The 22,618-nt window shown below is 45.2% G+C and overlaps 2 protein-coding genes across 3 annotated transcripts in view; one reads left to right on the top strand and one right to left on the bottom strand.

Annotated features, from left to right (window-relative positions):
* The window catches only part of LOC140455472 (class I histocompatibility antigen, F10 alpha chain-like), a 79,357-nt gene extending 58,017 nt beyond the window's left edge, over positions 1 to 21,340 (top strand). Inside the window, exon 6 of the mRNA XM_072550374.1 lies at positions 21,263 to 21,340. Within this exon, the coding sequence (XP_072406475.1) occupies positions 21,263 to 21,303 (41 nt within the window). The 3' untranslated portion in view covers positions 21,304 to 21,340. The remainder of the gene's footprint in view (positions 1 to 21,262) is intronic.
* LOC140455452 (class I histocompatibility antigen, F10 alpha chain-like) lies at positions 391 to 17,488 on the bottom strand. 2 transcript variants are annotated; one of them, XM_072550327.1, is made up of 8 exons: positions 17,292 to 17,488; positions 15,537 to 15,797; positions 5,940 to 6,215; positions 5,545 to 5,823; positions 3,293 to 3,412; positions 2,326 to 2,358; positions 1,571 to 1,606; positions 391 to 820 (listed from the first exon to the last, which is right to left on the bottom strand). In XM_072550327.1, exons 1-7 carry the CDS (start codon positions 17,341 to 17,343, stop codon positions 1,575 to 1,577), a joined length of 1,053 nt encoding a protein of 350 aa, XP_072406428.1. In that variant the 5' UTR covers positions 17,344 to 17,488; the 3' UTR covers positions 391 to 820; positions 1,571 to 1,574. The 2 variants fall into 2 exon arrangements, with proteins under 2 accessions (XP_072406428.1, XP_072406429.1); XM_072550328.1 differs by lacking the exon at positions 3,293 to 3,412.
* Positions 21,341 to 22,618: the final 1,278 nt, after the last annotated feature.

Below are 22,618 nucleotides of genomic sequence, written 5' to 3'. Positions count from 1 at the left end.
GCTGCAGACCCAGTCTAGCAGCTATGTCCTTTAGTACAAGTCTGATTTTGATCATCAAACCCACCACACACACTCACATCCTCAGGGAATATCGATGGAATGGAAACGATCTCCAGAATCTCCATCAGGTTCTGACACAATCTCCATTCCCTCACACTTGTGTGTTCCCACTCTCTGGGAACGGACTTTCCCTGATTGTGTTGATGGGTATGGAGTTATCATTTGGGATTTGGATTTTACAACAGAGGCTGATGGATATGATCTTAACTCCCCCAGTTCACATTGAATTGAAGCTCAGCAACTGCTGATTCCAACAGCCACAAGCTGCTGCTGTGTAAATGAATATAATTATTCTTGTGAAATTTTGATAAGAATATCACAATTAGTAAGTCAGTAAATAACTTTTAATGATTACAAATGACACATATTGGTGATTGTAGTTAAAGAATGGTGAGAGGTAGCGATAGATTTTAGTAATCAACAATAACTCAGATTTATAATATTTATATATTTATTTAAGAATAGAATATGTAAAACTGATATTTGTGTACAGAAATTTGTTAAGGTCAGATGAAAAATCGATTTCTTTCAAATATAAAAACTGTCTCCATGTTACCTCAGGACGTTGCTTCATTTCAGGTCAATCAGTGACCCACTGAAGACAGTGAAGATGAGAAAGTGTGAGGGAGGAACCATCTGTGAAGATCCCTCTGACCGTGACACTGCTCACATTTCTGAGACGGGATGGAAACACGACTTGAGGAGGTCTCACTTGAAGAACCAGGATCCAAACCTGGGGATCTGGGATCCACTGCTCAATCTGTGGAAACACATTCCCAGAAAATTGATCTCAGTCCTGAAGGAATTGAGTGTGAACAATGAGCTGTAATTCAGTGTGTCTGCTGTGATATGGAAGGATAGACAATAATGTCCATGATCATACTGGAACAGGAGCATTCCGTTATTCGGCAATGAGGCTCCAGGAATATCCTGCAGTGGGGCCCAGGAAACCCACAAGGTCAGGAATGGAGAGACACAAGGCAATCACTTCAGGGTGGGGAGGGGAGGGGAATTAGTCTGTCAGGGTTTAACAGTGACTGGGAGGGTGGGACAGGGTCAGAAGGGGAGGGGAATTAGTCTGACAGGGTTTAACAGTGACTGGGAGGGTGGGACAGGGTCAGGAGGGGAGGGGAATGAGTCTGACAGGGTTTAACAGTGACTGGGAGGATGGGACAGGGTCAGGAGGGGAGGGGAATTAGTCTGACGGGGTTTATCAGTGACTGGGAGGGTGGCACAGGATTAGGAGGGGAGGGGAATTAGTCTGACAGGGTTTAACAGTGTCTGGGAGGGTGGGACAGGGTCAGGAGGGGAGGGGAATTAGTCTGACAGGGTTTAACAGTGACTGGAAGGGTGGGACAGGTCAGTAGGGGATGGGGATTAGTCTGACAAGGTTGAACAGTGTCTGGGAGGGTGGGACAGGGTCAGGAGGGATGTGAAAATGTTACAAATAAATCTAGAGAATCTAAATCTAAATAAATTTCAGTCAGAGAAAAGATGACATGTCACTTACTTAATCATGAAGAAGCTGCACTAGAGTCATCAGAAGCTGAGAAAATAAAAACAGAATGTGAGAAGTTATATCAAATATAAAATGAGACAGTGTGAGATATTCTCTTTCACTCACTGGATCCAGGATTTAATCGCCCTCAGCATTAAGTAACCAGACTCTCTGAGCCCCCCCCCAATGGGAATTAAGGGTGAGCGAGTGGAGGGAGGGGCAGTGGGGGAAGAGAATGGAGGGTGACAATTTGAAGGAGAAACACTGGGGACATGGAGTAGAAAAACCGGACGATAAGAGAGTGTTGGCTGAGAAACAGCATTGTGAAGAGACGGACCCATCACCCTGAGCAACACCCAGGCAAATATAACTCTACACTCGAATCGGGGCAGCACGGTGGCTCAGTGGTTAGCACTGTTGCCTCACAGCACCAGGGACCCGGGTACAATTCCCACCTCGGGTGACAGTGCGGAGTTTGCACATTCTCCCCGTGTCTGTGTGGGTTTCCTCCGGGTGCTCCGATTTCTGCCCACAATCCAAAGGTGTGCAGGTCAGGTGAATTGGTCATGCTACATTGCCCATAGTGTTAGGTGTGTTAGTCAGGGGTAAATATAGGGTTGGGGATTGGGTCTGGGTGGGTTACTCTTTGGAGGGTCTGTGTGGACTTGTTGGGCTGAAGGGCCTGTTTCCACACTGTAGGGAATCTACTCTACACCTCCCATTACCTTCTCCATCATTCCCAACACTCTGTCCCCTCAGTCACTTACTGGGAGCTGTTGTGTAGGTCCTGCTTGGTGAACCTGCAGAAACAAAATAAATGTCCATTAGGATGGGGAATAATCCATTCTCAGAGAGTGAGAACACAACAAGTGTGAGGGAATGGAGATCAATGTGGGGGTGTTGGTATTGGACTCGTGTGAACACAGTCAGAAATCACACACGGCCCCAAGTTACAGTCCAACAGGTTTGTTTGAAATCACAAGCTTTCTGAGCGTAGCCCCTTCCTCAGGTGAAGTGAGAGAGAAGTGCACAGACACCGAATTTATCATCAGGGAGATCAATGGGCAGAGAGATCAAAAGATCATCCAAATGGGGTGAGTGGAGTCTCTGCAGGTGATCACAAATGTCAGATGGTGGGAGGAAAGTGTCAACAGCTGGATAACAAGAGAAGGGATGATCCAGAATCCCATTAAATGAAGCAGAGAGATCATTCCAAAACATTAAAAATACAGTGGTACTGGAGACAAACCAAATGCCTGGAATAACATGATCGGTATGAGAGTCACACGCCGAGGGTCAAACCAAAGTAATAAGTCATCCAAAACTGCACAAACTAATTAAGGGAGAGAGATGTTCAAAATTTATCAAGGAGATGGTGCCCAAACAAAGCAGGGAGGAAGGTTTTACTGGGATTGAGTCAGAAATCCTCATTCCCATACTCCCTTCCATCCTTACACTTTATGGAGATGCAGAAAATCCCTTCCATTCCATTAATATTCAGTCAGTGAGGATCTGATTGGGTGCAGAGGGTTTAATGATCAATATTAGACCTGTTCTGGGCTGATCATATCAAGGAAGATCAGACAGGGAACAAGACATGTTTATACATGTGTATCTGTGTGTGGGAATTCAATTAGTTCCATTCCCCACAGTGCCATGTACTCCCAGTACTGGAGATTCCCCAACACTCACTCTGTCCCCTTAGTTCTACATTCCCCTCTCTCTGATTCTTACCTCTCCGTGACCATTTCCAGATGATTATTCCGATTATCCCGACAATAACAACCAATAGAATGACCATTGATGCAATGAGACTTCCAAGATGGGAATGGAGCCAATTGCTTTTCAGATTTTCTGAAACACATTGGAAATATATCAGGATTCTCTCTGTTCCTGGATTTATTTCTAACCCTGTGTTGATTGGGAACAATTATAACCCTCCGAGCTGTTGGGAATTGTTGGGATTGGTTGAAATGCGGGTTTGACCCTCCCCTGATTTCACTCTCCAGTGAAGTCACCAAGGATCCCATTGATAGGGGTTTAAACATCGTGTTGCACCTGTCCTGGGGGCTACCACACCAGACAGTTCAGTTCCCATTCTCCCCAATACCTCTGTGTCCTGTCCTTACTAGTGCTGGTGGGGTAGATCGGCCTTGGGTGAGGTGAAGGAGTGAGTGAATGGTTGGAGGGGTGTAGTTAGGTGTCCCAGAAAGGCACTTCCTCAGTGGTTGGGCAAGGGGCAGTTTGGGAACTCACTGGTGAGTGTTGGGGATGTTGGGTACCAATGGAATGGGGTTTGGGTGCCACAGTGGGCTGGTGAGGGGGCCTTGTTAGGGATCCAGTTGTGGAGTTCTGTGTTGTGTCCCAGTTGTCTGTCCAGGGTGATGCACTGCGAGTCTGACAGACGTCTGGAGGCGGTGAGCTGGTGTTGGTGCTGGGGAAAGGTCAAGTGTTGGTTGCAGAATGTCAGGTCATGGGTTTGAGGGGATGGAGTCAAAGAGTTAGAGTCACACAACAAGTGTGTGTGTTCAGTCCAACTTGCCCACACTGACCAGATATCCTCGTCAGTGTGTGAATGGAGGGATTAGCAGTACGTTTGGAGATGGTCGGTTTTCTAGTTCTCTGGGGTTAGGGACCAGACCAGGCCCCCTCAAAATTTTTGAAGAAGGTAGTCTAGATCTGAGCTGCTTTTTATTTTAAAGCTAGATGTGAAATGCTGTGTTCCAGATCAACACAGGTGGTCAAACAACTCGACGTTAAGCAAAACACAATTTATTTAAACGCCGTAATTAAAATACAAACAAAAGAAAGAGAAATTTAGAATTACTTCACAATTGAAAAATGGAACCGAATACAGTACCTATTACTAATTAACTGCAGCAATATTGTAACATCCTATAAACGCCTTGCCAAAAATGTAAATTCAGACAGATTCTTACATGCAGTTCTCCAATCCAGGAGGAAATAATATCAAGAAAAAAATGTAGAGAGTAGTAGCCAGGTGACACTCACTGAAGCTGCCAACTCTTTTGATACCCCAAAGGCTTCTGATGTCACTGAAAAAAACAAACTCAGAAATTTGGATCTGTGAGAGCTGGCCACACCCATTCAGACTGCTTCTATTGTTCTAACTTTAAAAAAATCCCAAGGCCTCACAACTGGTTTACCTCAGTCATGATCAGCAGTGAGTTTGGTGTCTCTACCTTATAACCTCTCTTCAAAACAAAAACTAGGACATCAAAAACCTTTTAAAGTGACAGCATCATCACACTAGGAGTTAAAGAAGCTTCTAATCCCTAACCTCAGAACCTGAGGTCTTTCCAGAGGGTTCCAGATGCAAGGTAATTGTCCATCGGAAGTTGAAACTTCCCGGACAAATCCCATTCAGTGAGTCAGGAATTCTGAGGGCTCCAGACCCTCCTCTCTCAGGGTGTGTCCAGTCTCTGACTGTCTGGCTACTGGACAATCTGGGCCCATGTCTGGTGCTGAAGCCTGGAATACAAGGGAATCTTCTTGTAATCCTGATGAGATTATTCCGGAGGGAAATCAACGAGTACTTCACCAATAACAGAGCTGTGGGAATCTGGAATCCCCAAAAGGGTCTGGAAGCTTGGGATTCAGAGACCCTTTCAAACTTAGAATTGAAATCTTTAACTCAGTGAGACCAACATGACGTATCAACACAGAGAACAAGGTGGGTAGTTGCAAACAAGGAAGTAAAAAAGAGTCCTCTAAATAGTTTCATCTGTCACATGTACACACACACACACACACAAAAACAGACACACACACAAACACACAGACATACACACACACACATACACAGACACACACATACAGACACACACACACACACACACACACAAACACACAGACATACACACACACACATACACAGACACACACATACACACACACGCGCACACACATACACACACACACACACACACACACACACACACACACACACACACAGAGTCCCTTACCCCACTGATAGAGCTGGGCCTCTGCCAGGCTGCTGTGTTCAATTTGACAGGAGTATTGATCCTCATCCCCAGCATTGATCTCAATCTCTTTCTGGATCTGATGGGTCCCATCGTGGTTCGGTCGAACCCCCGAGGATTGGGTCTCAGACATGACCTCTCCATTCCTTAGCCAGGTCACCTCGATGTCTACAGGATCAAACCCAGTGACCAGGCAGGAGAGAGTGAGCGGCTTGTCCTGACCATTGGGCTCCCTCCTGGAGATGAACACTTCAGGCTGAACTGTGATGGGAAAGGGTGAAACCACAAACAATCGACAGACACTGAATGGAATGGCAGAACGGTTTCATAGATCAGTGAGGTTAGATCAGAACATGGAACAAAACTGAAATACATACCTTTCCTTCTGAAATAATCCTTTCCAGCTTCCATATATCTGTTTAAATATTCAACACATTCTTCTTCCAGGTGTATTTTCCAGTAGTTGTTCCAGGAATCATCAGAATCCCATTTCTCTTTAGTCATCACTGCAATGGGATTGGGTGCGATCCATCTCATTCTGTCTGGGTCTAAGCTGATAAAGTCCTTTCCATCAAATCCAAATCTCATCGATCTCTTAATGCTGCCGTCATCACTGATCTCAACAGTAGTTATCCGTTGAAAAATGTGAATTCCTGTCAGTGATCAAACAGTCATAGATAATTAATAATAAATTTTACCAAAGGAACAATCTGATCAAAGGGGAAGGGGAATCCTGTATCAGGCCCAGGGAGAGGGGGTTACACACGGTGCTGATCCCCAGGGCCTGTGCTGTCACAGGGTCCCAGACTCAGGCAGCACTGTCCCTTTCTCCAGTGGTTACTTCACACCTCAAGCTGGAGCAGATAGGGTATGGGCTCTCCGATCCAGGTCAGAATTCCAGCGCTCACATTCCCACTGTCCTGGAACGATAGACCCAGTCCTTCTGGTCGTTTGTTTCGATCACAGGCTGCATTCTGGATGTAGTCCATGTCTGTCCGTGACCACTCTGTCAGCCTCCCACAGGCTCTGACCCACGATCGGTCTCTGTGTGTTATTTACAAGGGCCCTCTCCCTGCGTGGGGCTGTGAAATCTCTTCCCCTGAGCCTGGCTGAATGGACATGAGGATCAATCGCTTTAAGTTACTCACTACCTGTGTCCACTGCTTTCTGCCAGTTTTATAAATGATTTGGATGTGCATATAGGTGGGAATGGTTAGTAATGGTTAGTTTGCAGATGACACCAAAACAGGAAATGTAGTGGGCAGTGAGGAAGGTTATCTCAGAGTACAATGGGACCTTGATCAGATGGGCTGAGGAGTGGCAGATGGAGATTAATTTCGATAAAAGTGAGGTGTTGCATTTTGCGTAAATCATAGCAGCATTTATAGAGTTAATGGTAGGGTGCTGGGGATTGTTGCCAAACAAACAGATCTTGGGGTGTAGAGTCATAGCTCCTGAAGGTGGAGTTACAGATTAACAGGATAGTGAAGAAGGTCTTTGGTCTACTTGCCTTTATGGGTCAGTGGATTGACTACAGGAGTTGGGATATCATGTTGCAGCTGTACAGGACATTGATTCAGCCACTTTCTGAATGCTGTGTTAAATTCTGGGCTTCCTGCTATAGGAAACATGAAAGGGTTCAGAAAAGTTTTACAAGGTTTGGAGCTACAGTGAGAGACTGAACAGGCTGGGGCTATTTTCCCTGAAGTTTATAAAAACATGAGGGGCATAGATAAGGTGAATAGCCAAGTTTTTTTGCCCAGGGTAGGGGAGTCTGAAACTAAAGGGCATAGGTTGAAGGTGAGAGGGAAATGATTTAAAAGGGACCTAACAGGGAACGTTTTCATGCAGAGGCTGGTGCAAGTATGGAATGAGCTGCCAGAGGAAGTGACAGAGGCTGGTACAATTTCAGCATTTAAAAGGCATCTGGATGGGCTTATAATGGGAAGGGTTAAGAAGGACGTGGGCTAAAAGCTGGCAAATGGGACTTAGATCAGTTTAGGATTTCTGGTCTGCATGGACGAGTTGGACTAAAGGGTCTCTTTCTGATCTGTGCAACTCTATGAATCTACCTTCTGTACAATTTCCTCTATTTATTGCAGTTTTTACATTTGTTCTTGTTGGTTAATCCATTCCTCACAAATTAAACAGAATGAGTTGGCCTATTTTGGGCAGTTTCCCAGAATGCCCTGTTTCAAGTCCCAGCTGGTCCAAAGGGGTCACAATATATCTGCACAACCTGATTCAAATATATCTCCAGATTATGAATGGACCATGACAGTCAAATGTTCTCTTTAATGTCTCTCCGGTTCTCAATTCATTCGTTACCTGACTGTTTGCTGATTGGCTAAGAACTAAACATGAATAATGTTAGTGATCCTTCTATCAATTTCTTCATTTTTTAATATTTCTTCATTCCTAGCATTGTTTACTTTACAATCGTTTTTTTCTGATTTCATGACAACAAGTAATATATTCCAGTGCTACACTTGATATGCTGCTTTCAAACACATTTCCAGTTAATTCTAGTAACATGGGAGTTCAGAGGGAGAGTGGGCAAGTCAGCCCTTCGGGTCCACTCTACCATTTAACATGATCATGGCTGATCTTATCCTGGTCTCACCTCCACCTTCCTGCCTGCTCCCATCCCCCTTTATCCTGCTTTCCATCAGAAACGTAGCCATTTCTTTCCTGAATTCGTTGATTGGTTCTGCCCGACTCTGGGTCAGTGAGTTCCACAGATTCACAACCCTCTGAAAGAGGTAGGTTCTTCTCATCTCAGTTTTGAACTGACCTTCTCTCTCTATATCTATGACCTCTTGTTCGAGACTATCCCACAAGGGGAACGTCTGCTAGACATCAATCTTATCAATCCCCTTTAGCATTTTATATTCCTCAATCAGATCCTCCTTCATTCCTCTGATCTCCAGTGAGTCCAGGCCCAAGCTATTCAATTGCTTCTCATACAATAACTCTTTCATCCCTGGAACCAGCCTGGTGAACCTCCTCTGAACTGCCTGCAATGTCACCACGTCCTCCCTTAGGTAAGGAGACCACAACTGGACAACATTCTCCAGGTGTGGACTCACCAATGCATTATATAATTGTAACAACACTTCTTTGCAAAACATACCAGTATTCCATTTGCCTTTCTTATGAGATGCTGCACCTGAACATCCACTTTCTGCAATTCATGCCCAAAAACACCCAGATCCCTCTGCACTGACACACTGCAAATCTGCTTCCCAGAGCAATAACAATTTGCCTTCTTATTTTCCGGCCAAAATGAACAACCCCATTCTTACCCACATTAAACTCCACCTATCAGAATCTGGCCCATTCTCCTAGCCAATATCCATCTGGAAACTTATTATCTCCTCATCATAGCCTGGTTTCCCACCAATCTTAGTATCATCCATGAGTTTAACTACGATACAGTAGATTAGATTTCTTACAGCATGGAATCAGTCCCTTCGGCCCAACAAGTCCACACTGACCCTCCGAACAGCAATCCACCTAGACCTATTCCCCTACCCCATATTTGCCCTTGATTAATGCACCTAACACTACAGGCAATTTAGCATGGCCAATTCACCTGATCTGCACATCTTTGGATTGTGGGAGGAAACTGGAGCACCTGGAGGAAACCCACACAGATAAGGGGAGAATGTGCAAACTCCGCATAGACAGTCACCCGAGGCAGGAATTGAACCTGGGTCCCTGGTGCTGTGAAGCAGCAGTGCTAACCATTGAGCCACTGTGCCGCCCAACACTCTGTCCCTGCTTGCAGATCATTTATACAGATTGTAAATAGTTGAACTCTGGCAACTCAACCAAGCAGCACAAGATAGTTACACTTCACCACCCAGAAAAGGACCCATTTTTCCTGTTCCTCTGTTTTCTGTCAGTTATCCAATCTTTATCCAGGCCAATACTCTACCTTAAACTCCCTAGGATCTAATCATCAGGATCAGTCTTTTATGCGGCATCTTGTCAAATGCCTTCTGGAAGTCTAGATATGCCACATCCACTGGACACTGGTGAGTTGACCTTCACTTATCTAAATGTTCAGTTATTTCCTCCCTTATGATTGGCTTCAGCAACTTTCCCATGACCTTTGGGTGCAGGCCATCTGGTCCCGGGGAATTATCTGCCTTTCATCCCATCAGTTTATGTAATACCTTCTCCCCAGTTACAGCAATTGCGCCAAGTTCCTTGGTAGTAACTGTAGTTTTTGGGAAGACAGTGTTATCTTATACTGTGACAACAGAGACATTTCACATAAAAGACTGATCCTGATGATTAGATCGTAGGGGATTAAAGAAAGTGGATATACAGGTGCAGCATATAATAAGAAAGGCAAATAGAATACGGCATTTTTTGCGAAGAAGTGTTGTTACAATAATATAAGGGGTTGGTGAGACCACACCTGGAGAATTATGTCCAGTGTAGTCTCCTTACTTAAGGAAGGATGTATTTGTTGATGGAGTCAGTGGATGAGTGTCTTGCCTCTAGAAATTCTCTGACTGTCCTCTGTTTAGCTTGTCCTATGATGGTTGTGTTGACTCAGTTGAATTTGTGGTCCCTGTCATTAGTGTGTGTGGCTATCAGGGACAGCTGGTCATGGTGTTTAGTGGTTAGTCGGTATTTGGGAAGCTGATTGTTAGTTGTCTGCCTGTTTGTCCTGTATAGTGTTTCATGCAGCCTTGCATGGAATCCTGTAAATTATATTAGTCTTGAACATGGTGGGTATAGGGTCTTTTGTCCTGGTGAGTTGGTCCCTGAGTATGCCTGTTGGTTTATGGCCTGTCATGGATCCCAGTGGGTGGAGAAATCTGCCTGTCAGTCTGAGACATTTTTATATAAGGGTAGAGCGGTTTGTGTGTTGGGTTGTGGCATGTCTTGGTTGCGTTGTTTGCCTGTTAGGCATCTGCAGATGAAGTTGCGGGAGTATCAGTTCTTGGTGAAGACTCCGTAGAGGTGTTCTTCTTCCCTTCATTGGCCGGGAGAGCTGCAGTGTGTTGTAGCCCTTTTGAACAGGGTCCTCATGCAGATTCTCTTGTGTGTGTTTGGGTGGTTGCTGTTGTAGTTCAGGACCTGGTCAGTGTGTGGCTTTTCTGTACACTGTTATGGTACATTCACCACACTGTGTTCTTTCTACCGTCACATCCAGGAATGGGAGTTGTCTGTTGGTTTCCTCTGCTCTTGTAAATTTGATCCCTGTGAGCATGGTGTGGATAATCCAGTGTGTGTTTTCTATCTGTGTTCTCTTAATAATTACAAAATGTCGTCCACATATCTGATTTAAAGTGTGGGTTGGATTTGTGGGAGAGCTGTTTGTTCCAGTTTCTGCATCACTGCTTGTGTTCTGAGCCCGGAGATGGGTGAGCCCATAGGTGTCCCATTGATCTGTTCATGTATTTGGTTGTTGAATGGAAAGTGTGTCCTCAAGCACAGGTCTAGTAGTGTGACTCTGCAGACCTTGTTGAGAGGTTCCCTGTCGTGTCACCTGTTCTGTTTGTCCTGGAGGTTGGCTATTGTCTCTCTGGCTGGAGTTTTGTCAATTGAAGTGAACAGTGTTGTTCCATCGAATGAGACCATTGCTTCATCCTTATCTATGTTTATGCTAGAATAGATTACTTACAGTGTGGAAACAGGCCCTTCGGCCCAACAAGTTCACATCGACCCACCGAAGTGCAACCCACCCAGACCCATTCCCCTACATTTACCCCTTCACCTAACACCACCAGCAATTTAACTTGGCCAATTCACCTAACCTACACATTTTTGGAGAGTGGGAGGAAACCGGAGCACTCAGAGGAAACCCACGCAGACACGGGGAGAATGTGCAAACTCCACTCAGAGAGTCACCTGAGGCAGGAATTGAACATGGCACTGTGAGGCAGCAGTGCTAACCACTGTGCCACCGTGCTGCCCGTGTTCTTGATGTTGTCTAGGAATTTCTGTGATGATTGTATGGAGTGTTTGGATCCACTGAGAAGATGTTTCAGTTTTTGTTGAAGTTCCTTTATGACATAAAGAAAGAGAACCACACTCCAAGACAAAATGACTAACCAACAGCAGAGAAGACAACATGACAGACGCTTGGGTAAGATTCCATGCAAAGACTGCATGAAAAACTATATAGGACAAACAGGTGAACAACTAACAATCCACATCCATGAACTAACCACTAAACACCACGACCAGCTGTCCCTGATAGCCATACACACCGATAACAGGGACCACAAATTCAACTGGGACACCACAACGATCATAGGACAAGCTAAACAGAGGACAGCCAGAGAATTTCTAGAGGCATGGCACTCATCCATGGATTCGATCAAGAAACACATTGACCTAGACCCAATACACCGGCCACTCCAACGAACAACCGGAACCAGCAACCGGAAGCAGCAGGAATGGAACCAAATAAATTCCACAGGACACAGAACAGCAGCGTTTCACAGGAGGGTCCAAAGCACTGAAGATGTCACCTAAGCAGGAGACAAAATGTCTGCAAATCAACTTCCCAGCTTGGCAAACATCCAAATCACCATGGCAACTGGCACCTGAGCGACAAACTTTTACACAAACCTTGATTGACTCTCTTTCTATCTCTATGGATGTTGCCTGGCCAGCTTTGAATTTCCAGCATTTTCTGTTAAAATTTCAGATTTCCATCATCTGCGATACTTTCCTACCCTGTGATATATTGCAGTGACATTTCTACTTTCGGGGTGCCTGTAAGATGTTACTGCATAGGGCCAGGTTTGAAGAAACAGAGATACTCACATAACAGGAAGAACCAAGTTGTGTGTCATTGTCTGGTGTCAGGGCTCCCATGATTGAGCAGCACAAAATGGCTGCTGGCTGCCCATGGCTAATGCAGCAGACCATAGCTGACAGTAGTTACAGCACCTGGGACAAGGTTTGCCTTCACATGTAGGACAATACTAACTCTGTATAATCAAGGTTACTGACTGAGAGAAGGTGCAGCTGCAGTTGCTTTCTTAGATAAGAATATTTCACGCTAATTAGTTGTCTCTCTTAAATTATTGAATCTGTTACAATATTAAGAGTAGGTGTCAGTTAAGATTCTTCAGATAATCGTAGATATCGATTCTGAAGTAGTTGTGAATCTACATGTATACAAAAACACTAAAAGTATGAGAGGAAAAGATTCAAACTAGTTTCAGATAGTAAAAGCAAACCCCTCCCGCATCATGACAGGAATGAATACAGAGATCAGCAGATATTGGAATGTGGATTGAACGAACACATTAAGATGCAACTTGTTCGCTGAAGAATTCTAACATTAGGTGAAACTACCTAACTTTGTTGGGACCAATCAAAAACCAATATTCTTTTGTATTTCCTGTATTGAGAAATTTAAAAGGTTCTTTAAGCAAGTATCCAGTTAATTGGCAATTAACATGGTGCAGTGGGAGATGTCACTGGAATACAGTATCCATTGTGAAAAACCTCAAGAAGAAAGAAACAAAAGGCTGGGTAAACACCAGGGTGGACTACAAACCTGTCCATCTGTTTGTTGTTCAGTGATGTGATGAAATACATTGACGTAACTTAATCTGTCGAAGATGCTGCACAAAGAGCCAATTACAGAGGGATAACTCAGCTTCACTGACCAATAATAATTGGTTGGGGGAGGGGTCTGCACACTCTCAGCTAAAACTGTGTAAGTTCAGACATTATGAACCTTTTGTGAGCCTTTCTGCAACGCTGTAACTGAAGCTATTGATCACATTAAAGGTTACCTGAATCTGCCCCATGACTCAGACTGTCACAAATAAAATCTAACATCTGAGAAAGCAATGGTTGGAAGGTGGGTCACATTGAAAGCTGTGATTTCAGTGGGTTTTACAAACACATGAATGGATACAAAATCTAAGATGGCCTCCCTATACATGGATGACATCGCTGTTTTCTGCTTGGATCCACTGTCCGTGCGCAGACTCGTGTGCATATGTGACCAGTTCGAACGGGCCTCGGGAGCCAAGGTAAACCAAGGCAAGAGCGAGGCCATGCTCTTCGGGAACTGGGCCGACCAATCCTCTATCCCCTTCACCGTCAGGACCGACCACCTGAAGGTGCTGGGTATTTGGGTCGGGGGGGCTGGGGCATGTGCCAAGTCTTGGGAGGAGCATATCAGCAAAGTGAGGCAAAGACTGGGCAGATGGAAGCTACGGTCGCTCTCCATCGTGGGAAAAAACCTGGTCATCAGGTGTGAGGCATTGCTATTATACATGGCACAGGTCTGACCTGTTCCCAGAACCTGTGCCGCTGCAGTCACCCGGGCCATCTTCCAGTTTATGTGGAGGTCAAAGATGGACCGGGTCTGAAGGGACTCGCTGTACAAAGATCTGGGCAACGGGGGAAAAAATACACCCAATGCCACCCTCACCCTGATGGCCACCTTTGTGTGTGGCTGCATCAAGCTGTGCGTGGATCCCCGGTACGCAAACACCAAGTGTCACTACGTACTGAGGTTCTACCTGTCCCCGGTGTTGCGAAGGATGGGCCTGGCCTCGCTGCCGCGGAACGCTCCGAGTAGTTGGACCGTTCCGTATCACCTGTCCTTTGTGGAGAAGTTTATGAAGAAAAACACCTTTGCCCACAAGTCCATCAGGAAGTGGTCAGCACATAGTGTCCTTGAGACCTTTTGGGAAAAGGAGAGGGCGGATCCTATCGAGTGGTTCCCTGAGCAGACTGTCTCATTGCCAGAACTTTCCAACAAGCACCAAGACATAGCTTGGCTGGTGGTGTGAAGGGCTCTGCCTGTGAGATCCTTTATGTACACCTGGACTCTCAGCCGCACCGCACACTGCCCTCGAAGCAGCTGCGGGGGGGACGAGACTGTCACACACCTCCTTCTGGAACGTTGGATGCTGCCTGAACTGCTGTGCTCTTCCAGCACCACTAATCCAGTATTTGATTTTCAGCATCTGCAGTCATTGTTTTTACCTTGTTGATTTTAATCCTTCTGGAATGTGCCTATGCAGAAGAAGTTTGTCAAGGTTCGTCCTGAGCAGCGCCATGATGCGGGACTCCGTGCTCTACGGCCTGTTTCCCGGAACACACATTGAGATGAACATCAACTGTACCTGGAGGATCATCAACTCGGTGAAGGACGCTCTCTGGGCGGTCCGAAACCTGTTGATCTTCCAACTGAAGGAGTTGACCCCGACTGAGTGTTGCAAACTGGCAAATTCCAAGGTCCAGGACTACGTGTTGAGGGACGCGCTGAAGCTTGGGGCAGCTGCTGCCAAGGCGCGGTGGGGAAAGACCACCGTGTAACATCTGCCTGCCGAAAGAAGAACAGGGGGCCCACGCAGTCATTTGGGCTCTGCTGATGCCTCAGCTAAATATGTAATGGTACAGACCTGTATATATGAATGATTACTCTGTCTCTGTATACCAAGAAATGGAATGTTTACAGATGTATGGCATGACCAATTGTACAGATCATCAAAATATTTTATGAATAAAGTATATTTTTGAAATAAAAAAAGATGGCTCTGCTGACGCCTCAGCAGAATACCTAGATGGTCAATGTACAGACTTGTACATACGAATGATTAAATCCGATCTATGTATGTAAAGAAATGGAATGTATATGTATGTATGGCATCACCATTTGTATAGATGTCAAAATAATTTTATGAGTAAAGTATATATTTGAAATAATAAAAAAAAGTTTTGTTAAACCTACATAAAACAATTTGACTGAACTGTGTCTACAGTTCCCTATTTTGGTCCCTCAAAAGATATGAAGAACTGAGATAAATGTTGATCGTGCACTGGCGGTGGAAAAGTCTCACAGAAATAGGGGAAGCATCAAGGCCTATTATGTCTCTCCCAGTCCTGGGGCCCAAATGTCAGGGTTGGAGAACGAATGAGGTTTTATGATGAAAGGGGACAACAACAGAGAAATTCAACAAGCCCGATCTTACCAGATGTCTGGTTTGTCCTCTTCATTATTGTACTCAGAATTTCCTTCGCTACGTTTGCATGTCTGTTCACTAGCTCTGTGACATAATCCCAGAAATTCATATCGAAGAAATCTGCCATGAACTGCTGCCTGGGGATGCACTGTTGGGTTTTACTGTCACGAGAAGCTATTATAACTCCATTGACTGTTGCAGTGTTTGTAACCTCAGGAAAGTCATTAATTCCAGAAACAACTGTGTAAATCCCAGTGTGTACATTAGTCTCTGTAAAGCAAACAATAAAAGCAGGGAGTTACTCAACACAAAAATAAACATCATATTAATATACCTGGGCCACAAAACCAGAATCACATCACAGATCCCAGGGACATCACTAATGTGAGAGATTGCCCTCAAAATTACTTTCAACATGTTATATCTGTAAAGATCAGATTGAAAACAATTATACACACTTACAGCTGGTCAAAGTGAGGCCCATCCACACAGTGACAAAATCCAATAACCCACCAAATTATAACACTGTCAGAATTCTGTCTGATATAATCATCAGAATCAGATTCAACTGGGTCAGAATTAGATGCGACACCCTCTCAGAACAGGGAGAAAACACAGAACCAGGGTCACTCAGATACTCGATGGAGTCAGTGTGGACACAGGGGAGAGGCTGGAACACAATCCAGTGATTGGATATTAAACAGACATCACTAAGCTGGAACAGGAACCTGGGACACACGTAGTGTATCACTAACCTGGAACAATATCCCAGGATAACTTAAAGAAGGACATTGAGGAGACTCTCCAGGCTCGGGAACATCTGAAGTGAGGAATTCAGGTTAACCCAGGGGCAGGTCTGTGGTTTATCACCATAACCAGGAAAGGTGTGGGGTGAGTGAATCCAGACTGAAATGAAGAGCATCAAGAATATTTGGGAGGATGAGGTGTGAGACCATGGGGGACAGGCAGCTGCCACCAAGGCGCGGTGGGGAAAGACCACTGTGTAACATCTGCCTGCCTAAGGACAACAGGGGGCCACCCAACAACTGGGTTCCACTGACGCCTCAGCTAAATATATGGGCATATGATTGATAAATGTACGGACCTGTGTATACAAATGATAAATTCTGATCTCTGTATGTAAATGTTTACGTATGTATGGCATGACCAACTGTACAGACCATCAAATTATTTTATGAATAAAGTATATTTTTGAAATTAAAAAAAGACAGTCACTGTGTGAACAGTCTCTCTGTCAAACAGGGGGATGAACAATCCAGAGCAGGATCCTCAGTGTCCTTCACTGAGCTTTTTAATCAGCCCTTTATACACCGTCAGTAGGATGTTGGTGTCTGAGATAACTCGGCCTATTCAACCATGAGGGCATCACAGCTGAGCCTGGGCTGGGTTAAACATGGAGTCTCCTTCTCTTCCCTGCAGTGTTTACAAGACTTTAGACCAGGAATGATGAAACTGTTTGGCTTCTCCCAATCGATGTGAAAATTAAAATTGCCCATTGGAACCATTTCCCATTTGTTCGGAGCTTCTCTGATCTCGGGGTTTCTACATCCTGCTGTCAGGAGACCTGGACACAAATCCCATCAGAGTCTTCCAGACTGTGCTGCCTTCAATGTGTAAAAGATCAGGCTGGCTGTATAACAGGCGGCTGATCAAACATCCCCCATTTCAAACTCTCTCCAAGAGATTCACATTCACACAGACAGAGAGAGAGAGAGAGAATGGAAAGCTGAATTCTGTACTTACTGGGAGAGACCCGGGAAAAACACAGGGAGATGGAGAAAAGGATCAGCAACATTCTGGGAATCCACTCTCCCAATTCCCATCAGGGATTGGGAAAAAGAAACAGAGGGGACAACTGCTATTGAGAGTCTGGAAGAACAAAATACTTGCTCTGACTCCACTCCATGTCAATGCTGAGCTGTGATTGTTTCCAGAACTTCAAGCTGCAGAAGTAGAGAGTCAATGATTGGTCCCAGTCTCAGGAAAATACCCAATAAAGAGAGGAACAGATTTCTGTCACCAGTTACCAGGAGGATCACACTCAGACAGGTTGAGTTACCCGCAGTGAAACAGAAACTATCAGAATTGGATTCCCCCCCCCTCCCCCCGCCCAGCAGGAGTCAGGGTGTGGTCTTTGTATTTAAGGAGCCCTGCCCCAATGGGGAAGTCTCTCAGGTCTTTTTTTAAAATTCAAAAATATACTTTATTCATAAATATTTTGATGGTCTGTACAATCGGTCATGCCATACATATGTAAACATTCCATTTCTTTGCAAACAGAGACAGTAATCATTCATATATACAGGTCTGTATGATTACTATCCATATTTTTAGCTGAGGCGTCAGCAGAGCCCAAATGACTGCGTGGGCTCCCTGTTCTTCTTTAGGCAGGCAGATGTTACACGGTGGTCTTTCCCCACCGCGCCTTGGCGGCAGCTGCCCCAAGCTTCAGCGCGTCCCTCAACACGTAGTCCTGGACCTTGGAATGTGCCAGTCTACAACACTCAGTCGGGGTCAACTCCTTCAGCTGGAAGATCAACAGGTTTCGGACCGCCCAGAGAGCGTCCTCCACCAAGTTGATGATCCTCCAGACACAGTTGATGTTCGCCTCAGTGTGAGTCCCGGGGAACAGGCCGTAGAGCACGGAGTCCCGCGTCACGGCGCTGCTCGGGACGAACCTCGACAAACACCACTGCATTCCTCTCCAGACTTCCTCTGCATAGGCACATTCTGGAAGGAGGTGTGTGACAGTCTCGTCCCCTCTGAAGCCGCTTCGAGGGCAGCGTGCGGTGCGGCAGAGAGTCCGGGCGTGCATAAAGGATCTCACAGGCAGAGCCTTTCTCACCACCAGCCAAGCCATGTCTTGGTGCTTGTTGGAAAGTTCTGGCGATGAGGCATTCTGCCAAATAGCTTTGACAGTCTGCTCAGGGAACCGCTCGATAGGATCCGCGCTCTCCTTTTCCCGAAGGGTCTCAAGGACACTACGTGCTGACCACTTCCTGATGGACTTGTGGTCAAAGGTGTTTTTCTTCATAAACTTCTCCACGAAGGACAGGTGATACGGAACGGTCCAACTACTCGGACCTGCTCGGGACAGGGTGTCATAGTCCCAGGGATTTACAAAGATGGTTGTATTGTTTCGAAGTAAGGAATTGGATACCTTTTTCGAGCCCTGTTTGTGTAGCTGTGGGCTCCGGCAACAGTGCAGACTAAACTTGAACTGAGGGGTTCTTTAATGTGAAGCTGATTGAAACTGGCCATTAATCCCCAAACCAAAATATATCCCAGTGAAAGGGAAGGATTGTGGGAGAAGGGGTCCACCTGCCATGGGTGTGTAAGGAAATAAGGGAGGCTGTCCAATTAAAAGAGAAGGCATACAACATGGCAAAGCCCAGCAGGAGACTGGAAGGCTGAGAAAACTTTAAAGGTTGACAGAAAGTCGCAAAAAGCTATAAAGAAATGTCAGATAGATTATGAGAGTAAACTAACTCAGAATATAAAGATAGATAGCAAAGGTTTCTACAAATATGTAAAAGAAAAAGATTGGCTAAAGTAAACATTGGTCCTTCAGAAGGGTATTTGGAAATAGGATATGAGGAAATGGCCGGGGCATTGAACAGGTATTGTATTTTGTGTCAGTTTTCACAGTGGAGGACAGGAATAACATGCCAGTAGCTGACAAGGAGATATAGGGAGGTGAGGACCTGGAAAACATAGAAAGGCAAGACAATGCAAGGCAGGGATGCTGTGAGTATCCAGGGAGGCTCAGAGTGAGGGAGTGTTGTGACACTGAGTGAAGAGCCCAGAGATCCAGCCTGGTCCAGTCAATGAGCTGGGTGTGGGCCCTGGGCACAGTGTCCTTGCTGCAGAATTACAGTGATATGTACCTCCCAGAGCAACCCACAATGCAGTGCCCTGTAAGTAGATCGGAGATGCACCTTGAGGGTTTTTGGAAATTGGCTCATGTTGAATACCAATGTCTGTGAAGGTGGGTTGGGTGCAGCTGTTGCCCACCAATCAGGCCCTGAGAGGTTGATGCCCGGTCTCCAACATGGTGTCATTTGGAACCTGCTCTGATTTCCTTATTGAGTTCCCTGATGTTGAGCTTTGTTTAGTGACTGTGTTAAGTTGGGAGGTGAATATTAAGGAGTTGAGTTCTGGTGTTTAACAATCAATGATCCCCATAAATAGACACCTCAAGCTGCTTTGTGAGAATCTCACCACGCCGCTAGTGAAAAGTATCAAAAGTGCAATGACATGATGTCGAGGTCCACTCATCACTCAATTCTGTTGAATGTCTCTCCACAGCCCATGTCAGTCTCTTACAACATTCTACCCTATGGGCCAAATGGCCTCCTCTGATGCAGTAACCATTCTACACTTATATGTGTGAGGCAGGAAAGTTAACGTTTATCTGTATTTTCAATAAAATTTGCTGGTATAAAACTGGAGAGTTCCTCCCAGGAGTCCAGGACTAAGAGCTAATTAATATCACTCTTATTTAAAGATAATTCATTCTTGTTCAAGATTCCATCACCAGAGAAAATTCTACCTCCTACCTCGCTTTAAATTAGACAATCTCACACTGTCCCACACTGGGTCACACTATGATGGAATTCTCTCATTTAATCTGTCAATACCCTTTCACTCTGCCTCCTAACCAAGTGTCATCTGTAAACTTGGATAGAATACTCCCTGTTCATTCATCCCAGTCACTAAAAACTAAGGCCCCAGGACAGCTCCTTTGGGATCGACCAAATCCTGCTGAAGGGAACACATTATCTTGATCCCATTCTCTGTTTCCTACCCTCTCACTTCTCAGCCATGTCAAAGATTCCCTCTCATTTCATATGCCCTCATTGTCATGAACAATCTCTTGTATCGATCTGATTAATAACTTTCTGGGCGTCCATCGAGACCATGCCCAGAGCCTGCCCAAATCATCACAGACTGAGAATGGAGTCAAGAACAAAGACAATCTGAGCTGATTCAAAAATGTTTCTGAAATTCTGAAAAACAGTTGAAGAATTCCGAGGAGTACACGACACTGTGTTGAACAGAACTTATTGAATTCTCACACAGTTGCACGTATATAAATGCATCTTGTTGCCTGTCCTGTCTTTGTGTGATCAGCCCACACCAGGTATAATATGAACATTAAACCCACTCCACATCCCCCTGCACACACACAGACACATGCACACATATACAGACACACACACACAGACACACACCCACACATATACTCATACACACAGACACACACAGTCACAGACACACACAGACACACACAGACAGACACACACAGACACACACACACAGACACAGTCACACACAGAATCACACACACACACACACACACACAGACACACACAGTTACAGACACACACACAGACACACACAGACGCATGCACACACACACAAAGTCACAGACACATACACAGACACACACACAGACACTCACACATGCACACACACACACACACACACACACAGAGTCATAAATACACACACACACACACAAACACACACTCATCCAATGAATATCAATGGAATGGAAACAATCTTCAAAAACTCCATAAAGTGTAAGGATGGAGGGGAGTGTGGGAATGAGGATTTCTGACACAATCTCCGTCCCCTCACACTTGTTGTTTTCTCACTCTCTGAGAATGGATTATTCCCCATCCTAATGGACATTTATTTTGTTTCTGCAGGTTCACCAAGCAGGACCTACACAACAGCTCCCAGTAAGTGACTGAGGGGACAGAGTGTTGGGAATGATGGGAGAGGGATTGGAAGTTGAAGAAATACCTTCTTTTTGCAGTGACTTAGGGGAACAGTGATGCTGCATCTCTCAAACGTCATGACCTTTCCTTGAAGGTCCTCACTCCATGGTCTCCTGTTGTTCTTTTCCTTCATCTCTACCTCTCCACTCATTCTCCTTCTAAATCTCATTCTTCAATCCTTATTTCCCATTCTCTCTTTCTTCAGTTCCTCACCCTTCACTCCCTCACTGTCCGGTGTCTCACCATCCAGTCCCTAAACCCCAAAATTCTATCTTCCTCTCATTCTCTCCACAAAGTGTAAGGATGGAGGGGAGTGTGGGAATGAGGATTTCTGACACAATCTCCATTCCCTCACACTGAGAATGGATTATTCCCCATCCTAATGGACATTTATTTTGTTTCTGCAGATTCCCCAAGTGAGGCTCACACAATAGTTCCCAGGAAGTGACTGAGGGTCAGAGTGTTGGGCCAAACCAACCCCCACAACAAAGAACCTGAGTTGCTGTGATGGAACAGGATAAATATTGGTGAGACTCTGGAGAGACATTGTTTGCTCTTCTTCACCAACATTGTTGTTTAATGGAGCTCTCAATCTCCATTGACTGTCTCACTTTGCTATTTTACAATAGTCAGGACACTTCAGAGATGGAAATGAATTCACAATTTCTGGGATTTAGCAATTGATTTTGAATGGGAAGTTGAGTATGTTAGTTGTGGGAGCAAATCTCTGGTTCGGATAAGGAACTGACAATGACCTGGAGCTCAGTTTCTGAGTGAGTTCACTCACAACTGTCAGTTAGAAATGGACACTTTCTGCCTGAGGTTGGGGTGGTTTTGGTGTTAGTTTGAAGTTGGTGTTTGATTACAGAGTTGGGTTTGTGCTGGATCTGTCGATGGGTTTCTTGACGGGAGACTCCTGCAAAGTGGACAGATATGAGTTAATGTTCTCAAAGCATGCCTTAAGAGGCCAAATACTCCCAGTGGATTATACAGTGTCCAGGCTTGTGACCACCAAAACTGGAGATGGCTCAATTGGGAAGGCACCAAATAAACTGAGAAACTTCACTGTGTGTGTGCAGAGGGTGAGCTGGGGCATCGGTGAGAGCGCACACACACACTCCAACAACCCAACGCCCTACCTCCTGCACTGCTACCTACAGCATGTGTGTAAGAGTCTGCAGATCAGTCATCAGCCATCTCAGACCCACTGCAGCAGAAAGAGAAGCAAGTTATCCTTGATTCCACAGGACTGACTTCAAAGGACAGGACATTCCATTGGCAATG

Source organism: Chiloscyllium punctatum, chromosome 30 (genome assembly GCF_047496795.1).
Source record: "Chiloscyllium punctatum isolate Juve2018m chromosome 30, sChiPun1.3, whole genome shotgun sequence".
Taxonomy (NCBI): domain Eukaryota; kingdom Metazoa; phylum Chordata; class Chondrichthyes; order Orectolobiformes; family Hemiscylliidae; genus Chiloscyllium; species Chiloscyllium punctatum.
Note: the sequence above shows the minus strand (reverse complement) of the source record. Positions and strands in the feature narration are given on the sequence as shown.

Bases quoted from the DNA above. Each gene is read 5' to 3' on its own strand.
- LOC140455452 (XM_072550327.1), bottom strand. From the start codon at position 17,343: ATGTTGCTGATCCTTTTCTCCATCTCCCTGTGTTTTTCCCGGGTCTCT. The intron at 15,798-17,291 runs GTAAGTACAGAA...TTTGCTTTACAG, and splicing joins TTTTTCCCGGGTCTCTCCCA to AGACTAATGTACACACTGGG. The intron at 1,607-2,325 runs GTAAGTGACTGA...TTATTTTCTCAG, and splicing joins GACCTACACAACAGCTCCCA to CTTCTGATGACTCTAGTGCA.